Source organism: Mus musculus, chromosome 5 (assembly GCF_000001635.26).
Source record: "Mus musculus strain C57BL/6J chromosome 5, GRCm38.p6 C57BL/6J".
Taxonomy (NCBI): Eukaryota; Metazoa; Chordata; class Mammalia; order Rodentia; family Muridae; genus Mus; species Mus musculus.
The window spans coordinates 38,207,837-38,218,570 of NC_000071.6; the positions used below are offsets into that span (position 1 = coordinate 38,207,837).

At 46.9% G+C, this 10,734-nt stretch overlaps 1 protein-coding gene across 8 annotated transcripts in view; it reads right to left on the reverse strand.

The window, feature by feature from the left end:
- Zbtb49 (zinc finger and BTB domain containing 49) overlaps positions 1–10,734 on the reverse strand; it is a 30,768-nt gene that overhangs the window by 18,105 nt on the left and 1,929 nt on the right. For 2 of the 8 annotated variants that reach the window (XM_006504163.3, NM_029162.3), the window contains exons 2-4: positions 8,611–8,777; positions 5,472–6,547; positions 2,782–2,828 (exon numbers count right to left, since the gene is read on the reverse strand). In XM_006504163.3, the coding sequence (XP_006504226.1) occupies positions 2,782–2,828; positions 5,472–6,547; positions 8,611–8,762 (1,275 nt within the window). In that variant the 5' untranslated portion in view covers positions 8,763–8,777. Of the gene's footprint in view, positions 1–2,781; positions 2,829–2,883; positions 4,253–5,471; positions 6,548–8,610; positions 8,778–10,734 lie in introns of those variants that run through there. The other 6 variants (XM_030254864.1, XM_011240780.2, NM_001359466.1 and 3 more) reach the window with 6 other exon arrangements.

The following is a 10,734-nucleotide window of genomic DNA, read 5'->3' on the forward strand; positions in this document are numbered from 1 at the left end:
GACTGGGCCCCGAGGTGTCGATCCATACTTTTTATTTTTAATAGACTGTAGCCACACTATTGGAATCCAAAATGAATGCACAGATCACATCTTAAAAAAAATTAGAAATATGCAATTTCGTTTACAGAAACCATGCCAAGCAGTGATGATAACGTTATGAACAGAGCTCTGTGCACTGGCTGCACACAGTGCTTAACCCAAGGCTTACAGAGCTGGACTGCATTTTACAGAGAAGTCAGCTGAAGCTCTGAGAGCCTGGGAGAGTGGATTCACCTGGTGCTGGTGCTGCTGTTTGTTTCCTGAGACTTGGTCTCACTATGTTGCCCTGGTTGTCCTGAAACTTACTCTGTAGACAAGACTGGCCTTAAATTCACAGAGATATGCCTGCCTCGGCCTTGGTCTCCTGAGTGCTGGGATTAAAGACATGCATCACCATGCTTGCCTAATTCAGGTTTGTCTGCTGAGACTTCAAGGCCTGTGTTAATAAAACTCTGCTAAAGGTATTAGCAAAAAAGAATTTTGTTTCTCATCAATTTTAAGTTAAATCAGATTTTTAACAGAAAAATCTCACCAGAAAAAGTAACAAAATCTGGGGCCTAGCCTCAGCAGTTAAAGGCACTTGTCTCCAATGCAATGCCTACATTCATGGTGGAAGGCGAGAACTGACTCCCCGGAGGTGTCTTCTGATCCCCACACACAGGCTGAGGTCCCCAGTAGATAAATACATAAAGTATGTCTTAGAGTACCATCTGAGTTTAATTCCTCTTACAATAAACTTTCTGATGTGGCCTCAAACCTCAGTTCTTAACCATATAGAAACCTGGCCTCCCTTGTGGGTCCAGGGCAGCTGAGTAAGAGCCAGGGTCTTGCAAACTCCGAGACAGAAAGGCATCTCAGATATCACTCATCTCATTGAGTTCCAAGTCTTTAGAATTTCAGACAATAGCAAAATGAAAAGACACTAAAGACAAGCACACACGCTTTCCTGTTAATGTTATGAAATGATGTGACGGGACCCACCGAAGCCTGGGCCCCCATGTTAGCACTTTAGGACATGGTCGTGACAGTGTCCCCTATTTCCTGCACTTTCACCAAGGATTCGGTGAGTAGGTGCTCTGCCATTAGCCTGGCACCCAGGGCCCTGCTTCTGAACTGCCCCAGAGGGCTTCCTTAACATACAGCCACAAGAGAAGCCACTCCCATCTAGACAGCACTACTGGAAAACAGGGTCTCTTACCCAAGACGGCCCTCTGCCTCTTGGAATGTGGTACCATCTGATTAAAGGTTTGCTTCCTGTTTCCACCCCAACCTCCCAGGGGCGGGGGAGGAAAAAGCAGCTTTGCTCCTCTCCAGAGACAGCCGAGTCACCGGGCTTTCCCTGCCCCACTGCCGTGGATGTATTGGTGCTCGTGCCCCACACAGGCAACACAGAACACAAGCCATGACCACTCTCTTAGAGAATGTAACGCTATGAACAGCTGAGCATATCATCACCACAGTCCCAGATGATGCTGGCTGACTGCTACAGAGTCATCTGGCTCGTTAGTAAAGCTGTGGCTAGGACAGACAGGCTAACCCTTCTACATCCTTAGGAAATAGGATCAGAGATTCCTACTGGGAGACTTTTTCAGACTTTCAAATTCTCCAAAGAAAAAGCCCTTAGGAACTTAGTAGTCCAGTGTACTCTGGAAGATCAGGAAGGACATCACAATCCACTGTGAACACCACCATTCGCTCCAGTCATTCCCAGAAGTAGGAGGGTGGGCTACTAGCTCCTAGGTAACCCCATGCAACAGACAGACTGACAGATGTACACTCGGCTGGGGGCTCCTGTTAGTATTGTGACAGACAAGAGACTGTCCCAAAGTCATCATCCAGGGAAGAAGGGGCCACCCACAAGAAGATGCAGGAAGTGATGGAGAAGTAAGAGTGAATGAGTAAACTAGATAGTGGGGGTGGGTGCACCAGAAGAGGGAACTGACACCCTCACTGGACCCTGGAAGAGCCGGGAAGGGTGTGTAACAAAATGGCACTCACTGCTTCCATGCTCCGTGGGACTTCCTTCCTAATCCCCGCCTCATCAGCCCCTGCACTATGATGGACCAGCCCAAAGCCATGTCCTGTCTGAGCAGAATCTCACAGTGCACCACTATGGAGCTACTGCTCTGAGTAGGAGAGCAGTGTTGGCTGGTTCCCCTGAAGAGTCCCACCCCTGAACGTGACCGTGAACAGAGGGATACGCTAGTCCTATTTTAGAGGAAACAGCAACTGCTCAGAGCCAGATTATGATGCTGGGCACCTTCTGTGGAGGGGACGTCTCCAAGTGCCAACAAAGTACTTGCTACGGCAAGGCACAATAAATATGAGCTAACTCCATATGCCCAAAAGTCAGCTCAAAGGATGTCGTCAAAGTGGACAACAACAATGGTTTGGTCTTCTCTTGCCTAATAACCTGCCTATAGGCACAAAGAGAGCAAATATTTGGCTTGAACCGAGCCCAGCAAACAGTGCGGCTGCAGGCAAGCTCACTGTGGACCACTAGGAACGTCAAGACCCAGTATGAGTGGAGAAAAGAGAACGTGCTGTGAGATCTCCCACTCACAATAGCAGCGCCTTCTAATGCACTGGGGATGTGTGTGCTGACCCAGCCCCAACTCTTTAAACTGCAGCTACCACCACAGCTTTCCCTTCTGAGGACTAAAGCGAGTCTAATCATTGGTAATAAAGTAAGCAATGAGGTTCAGGCTTCCAATTATCAACAGTAAATAAGAGAATTCCCACCTGAGAGAAGTGTTTCCCACAAATGTTACATTCAAAAGGTTTCTCACCTGAAACAAAGCAAAACACAGCAAGCTGTCGTCAGTACACGAATTTGCACGGTCATTTCTGTTAAAAATACTTGGGCTCCTGCATCTTCCCTTATCAAGCAATCATTCCACTCTTCAGTCTCCCTCTGTAGCCCCGGCTGTCCTGGGACTCTCGGCACTTCCTGCCTCAGCCTCCTGAGTGCTGGGATTACAGGTGAGAGCCACCACACCCAGCCCGTGACATTGTTTACCTCCAAAGTGGGGCACAGGCACCTCTACTTCCACACACTTATCACCCGCCTGAAAGATGATAAGAATCAAATCTTTATACCTTCATCTTATTGTCAAACTGTTCTCTAAATACAAACCTATGGTGAATTAAAGACTGCCCAGTTTCCTTTCATCACAAACCAAATGAGTTTTCTTGCTGCATGACTCTACTTGACCTTTGACTCCTACCAGAGTGGACAATTCCTTCACACCATGGGAGCTATGGACATTGGAACCCAAAGGATAGGCACAAACAGCCGGAGGAATAGCCCTGTGCACTCCCTCCCTGCCTTAGCTGGGACACAGAAGTGAACTTCACAACATAGAGGAGAGGTATGGCCTGCTGTGGTCTCCACACTGAGTGCAGTAACTCAATTACTGCAGTCTGGTACAGGACAGACTGAAGGACATAGAATGCTCCAAGAAGCTGCAGCCGGATGGGGATCTGCTGGAAGGTACACTTTAAGGTGCCACTTTTTGTCTGGATGAGCCTAATAAACACACGTTGACGCCCAAGAATTGTCATTTTCCCACTCTCCCCAATTCAAGTGCTACATTAAGATCCCCTTAAAAATAACACTGTTGTGCATACCAAGTTGCAGCTTTCTGATTTTGCACTAAGCTAGTCTTTAGCCCTAGATAGTCATGACCATGTAAGCCTGTATTCTGCTTTCTTTCTGTAATTACTGGGGTTCAAGGTCCCACAAGAGAGATGAGCTTAAAAGAAAGAGAAGTCATGGATCACAAGAGAGCAAGGGTTTAACAAGAATATTCCAATGGGAGCCCTTCTCACTGTTAATATTGAGACTCGACAGAGCTTTTGTCCTATCGGCTGTGCCTATCAACATATGCATATTAGAAATGAAACAGAAGGCATTCTGAAGACAGAGAAACACACGTCTCATTGGCTACGGGGGGACATCATCACACACCATGTGGCCACTGGCAGCTTCCACAGCACGCCGAGGAGGAAGGAAGTGGCATCTGCACCAGTCTGAGACAGCTCTGGCCTCTCTCACAGGTCCCTGGTGTCCAGGCCACGCTCTGCTGCCATCTCAATGCAGCACTTACATCCGAGGAAGTGTCTCTGCCCTATGACTGTATCTGTCACTCACAGATGGTCTCCAGAATTAGCAATTTAATTTTGCTCCTTTAAAGCTACAACAGGTAAGTTTCTAAAAGAAAAATGAAATAAAACTGATAGTATTCCTCAGGCTGTAGGAAATTAAGCAAACAGAATGATTTAAAGCAAGTTGTTTTCATAGCAAGACTGAATGAGGACTGTCTTTACCTGGTCTCATTTTGAACTACTACTACTAATAGTTGTATGAGTGTGTTATATAAAAATAATGACAGCCTTTCCACTTGAATACACTGACAACTATAAAGGACTTTTTACATGAGCAAACCAGAAGTCCAAAGAGGCAAGAGAACAGCCTGTCAAGAAAGAAACTGGCAGCTTACAAGCAGGCCATCTGAAGCATGCTGCTGGATGACACTGCTCATGCCTATGTCTTCTGGGGTGGGGTGAGGTATTTAAGACAGAGCCTCACTCTGTAGCTTGTTCTGGAATTCACTATGTAGACCAGGCTGTCCTCAGACTCACGAGAGATCTGCCTACCTCTGCTTCCCAAGTAGTGGGATTAAAGGTGTGTGCACCTGGCTCATGGCTATGCCTTAACTGTTAATAACTCATGATGCACTAATAATTCTACCTCAGCCAGGGGAGAGTGAGCTTAGTGTGGTGTATACATAGTGTGGTGTGTATCATATTATACCTTTAAAAACTATTTGGGAAGACAATAGTATGAATTAAGATAAATGTTTGGAAGTTCAGTGTCTAAGGTGGAAGAATTTTCATTGAAATATCAGGTGGAGAGTAGGGCTAGGGATGGACATAGCTCAGTGGCAGAGTTGTCCAGCATCTTTGTACCATAAAAACAAAAATAAACAAACAAACAAAAAAATCAAGTAATTGATTCCTATGTAGTTAACTTCCTGCCTCCAATATCCTAACTTCTCAAATTAAAATTACTTCTAAGAGAAGTTTCAGAATGGCTCGAATTTAACTGTTACAGTTCACTATCCGTCACCATTCTGCTGAGAAGCTAAGCTCAGGGGCCCTACAGAGGCAACGAACACAGTGTGTCTGTTTTAGAGTTAGCAGGCTGAGAGCATCTCAGCAGCTGACAGTGCACAGACAGATGGAACTCATTACAGCAGCTTGATGATGCTCCCTGCACAGAACATATGCATACATCACCAAGAGGTGCAACAGAGGGCAGCTAGCCCCTGGAAACACGGCACAGGAGTCAAGTGTCTTCCAGACAAGCCCGGCCGGGGGACCAGCACCCCTGCTTCCTCCTCTGTGCCTGCGGGCTCCTGGCAGTGTACCTGTATGAGACCGTTTGTGCAGCTCCAGATTGCTTGGGTGTTTAAAAGGCTTCCCACACAATTCACATGCATACTGTTTCTGGGGCTGGAGAGCCTGGGACGGGTCTTCCCAGGAAGCTGGGGCTCCTGGCAGCTCCTCCTCACGGCTGCTCTCTGGACCCAGTTCTCCCCTCCCTTTTTCTTCAGCAGTCTGGCTTCCAGCTCTCTCCACTGCATCTTCCTTAGCAGCAGACTCCTCCCTCCTGGCCAACCCATTATCTGGCTCAGGGTGTGAAGTGCACTCTGCCGACTGCTGTGACTTTAGAAAGTTTAGTTTCTTCAGGTGCATGGCCTTCTTCAGTCTCATCTGCTTGGCAGGGGGCTCAGAAAGGGGGTCTGCCTCAGAGTCATTGCCAGAGTTCCTGACAGGTGGAGCCACAAAGGTGGAAGGCAAGTGCTCTGGAGTCTCCAGGACAGCTGGACGGCCCTCCACAGGAGGCTGCGAGTCTGCTGCAGCGAGGTCTGTGGAGGCACTGCGAGTGAGCGGCTGTTGTGTGGCAGGCACCTGGCTGGGGCAGGCAGTTTGCTTGTAATACTGCTTGCTGTACAATGTTCTGAGTTTGTAATAGTGGTTGGGCTGCTTGCAGGGCAGCTCTGGGCAGCTGCCGCCTGCAGCATCTGGTTTTGACACTTCCGTGGGACGACTGAAATTTGCCGATGGAGCACGAGCGTTCACTTCAGCCGGGACTTTAGCCTGCGGGCCTTCCACAGGGCACTCCTGCAGTGAGGGAGGAGGGTAGTGCTCACTAACGGCGCAGGTGCCATCCAGAGCCACACTCTGCAGGGAGAAGCCACCAGCACAAGGCAAGCCTGGCAGCTGTGCTGCAGGGGCCGACTTCAGAAATGTGTGGCACAGATTCAGAACATTCTGCACTTGCAGACACTGCGCTGTGTCCAGCATCACCTGAATGTTGTCCTGGTTGAGGTCGAGGCGCGATGTGTACATGAAGTCCAGGATCTGCCCTATGCCACTGACATTTGTAACGTCCAGGTGGAAAACGTCGTTCTTCTGGCTGGAAGAGTTCTGAAAGAGGCTCCTGACAAAGAGAGAATGCTTTAGCTACTTTCACATTCTGCTAACTTTTTCTTTTGAAGTTCACAAATGAATCTTCAAAAGATTATGTCCATGAACACTAAGGCTTTTGTCACGAGTATTTTTAATGTTTTATTTCTAAAGCTATTTCACTTTTACTGATTTTATTTTAGTTTTTTTGGATTTGTGTGTGTGTTCAAGTGTACTGTGTGTGTGTGAGTGTATGTGTGTTATGTGCACATGAGCACATATGTGGAGGTTAGAGGAAAGCGTTGGGCGCTGCTCCTCAGGCACCAGCACTCTGTTTTAAGAAAATGAAATCTCTAACTGGCCCAGAGCTCGCAGAGCAGGGGAGGCTGGCTGGCTGCTGAGCCCGAGGGATCCATGTGTCTCCATCTCCCAGCTTTGGAATTTAAGCAGGTACCACCATGCCTGGATTTCTGAGACTCTGGTCTTCATGCAGGAACTCTACAGAACACGATCTGTATATATATTGAAATATAACCAACCACATGCATCAATTATACACTAACATAGTACAGCAGAAAAAAAAGGACAGTACATACTTCAGTGTTTCAGGTTTAGTCTGGCATGATCCATTTCACATCATAGAACATAAAAATATTTATATACCTAGGTGCCTTAAAAACTTCTAAAGGTGAAGACAGACACATTAATCAAATTATGTATATATCCACTATGTAGCTGTAATTTGGCTGCTAAGGTTTTTTATTTTGGTTTGGTTTCTGTTTTTTGACTTATAGACTTAGCTGGCCTACAACTTGCTATATAGAACGTGCTGGCCTAGAACTCACAGAGATTCACCTGCCTCTGCTTCACCAGTGTTTAGAGTACTACCATGCCCTTCTGGCTGCTTAGTTTTGCAGAGACTCAAAGGTCCATAAAGCAACAGGAAGAATTAATGAAGAATTGACTTAATGAAGAGAAAGGCACATGTGGCCCAAGCTCCTTGATGCAGTGTGGGTCGAGTGCATAGGTGAGGGAACTGGTACCAAATACAAGTTAAGAAGATGATGTGGGTAAACTGTCTCACAAACCTGCTGCAGGTATTTTGCCAACAGTCACCTGTTCTCCCCATAGCCTTTGGGGTTTATGCCAGCTCAGCAATGCCAATATTACCATACCTAGGAAGAGAACTAACTGTCCAGGGACAGCAAAGCCCAAGAGTCTAGGATTGTTCTGCACAGGGACAAAAACTACCACCCACGCTAGTGAACTGAGTTGTTCTAAGTGTGTGGAACAGTGCACACAGGAGCTTAATGCCGTGATATAGTGTTATCAGGGCAAGACCAGGCCACTTCCCACACTCTGCTGACCACAGCAGGTAAATGTGCACCAAGGAGAGACTTATTGACCAGAGAACTAACTTCTAAAGAACAGGCAATTGTATGAAGCTTTAGCTACACTGCAGCACAACTGCCTGCTGTTATCCAGTATGTATAAATAACTCACATGAGCCAACATAATGGCAGAGTAACTAAGATGAGGTTAAACCAAAGATTTTCTTACAACATTCAAATGAAAGACAAAAAACTGAGCCACATTCATTTAGAAAGAAGGGGAAGTGGGTAAGGAGGGAGGGCGGGAAGGAGTGGGGAAGCATACAGAACACTTTCCCCACGCAGATTTCTTTCTCGTTCCACACAGAATCATCCCTCTGCCCTGCCTGGCCTGGAACTCTGAAGCCTGTTGCTCTGGCCTCCCATATGCTGGGATGAAAGGTGTGCACAATGACAGCCAGCATCCTCCACTCTATGTCTAATGACAGTGAAATTCCTACCTCAGATCCAATTCCTCAATCATTTTATCTGGAAAGGAATTGAAATACAGAAAGAATACTGAAATTCTTTTCAGTCATCCCTAATATACGTTGGCTAAGAGTCTCTTCTCTTTCGAGTTACTCTGAACACAAAGTGATTCTAATTAAAGAAAAAAAGAAAACCCATAAGCTGTCATTTTGTTAAACTTCAAAGTTAAGACAGAGCAGCCGCCCCCGAGGAAGCAGGCTCTCCTCAGCAGCAGAGGAGGGCAGTGTGAGGTGCTCACCTGAAATACTGGCTGAAGGCTGCCAGGACATTCTTGTGTGCTTTGAAGCAGACGCCCCTCACCACCAGCATGCAGTCACAAAGCAGGCCCTGGATCCGCTGCTCTCGCAGCTGCTGCAGGAGGTGGCAGCTGTGAACAGCAACAGGGTCCATACTAGACCATGAGACCTACAGTGGAAAATACAAGAGAGTCTCAAGGACACCATTGGCACAAAGGGGACCCAAATGCAAACTGCCCTTGGTTCTCACCTTGTGCATCACCTAGCCCAGAGCTGTCCAGCTCAAACCTCTGTAAATATGGAAATGTCTCCCCTTAGTGAGCCATTATGGAAGCCATTAGCTATGTGAAACCCAAAGTGTGTGAGTGTGCTAATGTAGACTGCAGCGGTGATAATACTGTATGCATTCTTTTCTGGCCAGCTATGAATAAACCAAAATGAAAATCAATACATATACACAAACACGCATAGAAAAAAAGGCAACCAGCTGAGATCAAGCCTGTATTTTATTAAACACTTTGTGGCGCTTAATCTTGACCTTCAACTTGGGGGAACTGTGAACCCTGAGGATACACTCCTGTCAGTGTCTGAGGGCACTTTCAGGAAGACCCACAATGAATGTGGGTGACACTATCCACGGGCTGGGGCCCCAGAATGAATAAAAAGCAGGGAGTGGCTGAGCAGCAGCACGCATCCTGCTGACTCCTGGCTGCAGATGTAATATGACCACCTGTTTCTCACTCCTCCCACCAAACCTCCCTTGCAATAATGGACTGCACCCTTTGACTACGAGCCCAAATAAACTCTTCCTTAGTTTGCTAGTATCAGATATTTTGTTATAGCAGCAATGGAAGTAACAAATACACACCTATATAGGTCAGTGAATTCAAAACTAGAGAAAATTAAAAGCCTATTTGGGCAGATAAGGTACAAACTAAGATAACTACCATCACCAAGCAGAGAGCAAAGCGATTAGACCTGCACCACGTCTGTTTAGGTATGCCTATATGCTTCTCACAGACAGAGGAAGCAAGAGAATGGAGAGTGCAGGATCCTGGGGTCTATGACCTGGAGGTGTGGGGGACCTCCAGGGCAGGAGTTCCAGAGTATGGCTGAGTAGCAGGTGGCATACCATGGAGGCAAAGGACAGGTCACCCTGAGTTTCACACCATCTGACAACCCTGGCTCTAACTGGGAAGGAGACAAGAAGCTCCTGTGTGGATACAGAAGACCTGGTCATTCCTCATCCACCTCCTGAGTCACTACTGTGGGCTGCCCTCCAGGGCAGCAACAGTGAGTGCAGGTGTCCAGGAGGCTTCAGTCCCAGGGAGCGCAGCATACCCAAATGGAACAATTGCAATAGACATGGGGGTAGAGGGTGGCGTGGGAGGCACACAGCTGAGTCAGATGTGACCTCTGGCATCCAAACACAGTGGAAGAGGAACGGGAGGAAGCTGAGGATCTTAACAGCAATCTGGGGCAATAATCTGTAGACGGCAAAAAGAAGGCCTCTCACAGTTAAGACTGGAGACTACAGGAAAGTTAAACACACAGCTTCTCTCTTCAATGGAATGAGGCGCTTAGCTGCTTTCCTGGAATGCTGGGAAATGAGGTTTGCAACCTGGTGATCCTTGGCTACCTGTTGAGCAGGCCCTGCCCATACCTTCCAGACTTGATGGTTAACTTCTGCCAGACCCTTTCCCCTTAAAGCCTTGAGCATTACTTGTAGGCCATAGAGCTCATCTTTGTGAGAGATGTCATTTGTACAAAAACAACAGCCTAGTGACTTCTAGGTCATCTTAGGGCCAGGCCAATCCTGACTCCTACAGACATTATGTTTACCTCATTATGTTTCAATCTCCCTAGATCCTAGACACTGGGCACTATTTCTAAATTAACAGTACCCATTCTTGTGAAAGAAGCCAGATATACTTTGTAAAGAATCTCAATGTAAACATGTCTTAAAATTGTTGTGCACTTGGGATTGATGTAACTGTTATCAGAACCCCCCCACCCCCAAATTGTGCTGTGCATAAATATGAGTAAAGTAAAATGATCTGGGTCAGACGCTGGAAGTCCTGGCCTGGCCCAGCTCTGGTTACAAAACTGAGCTGATCGGATTTTAT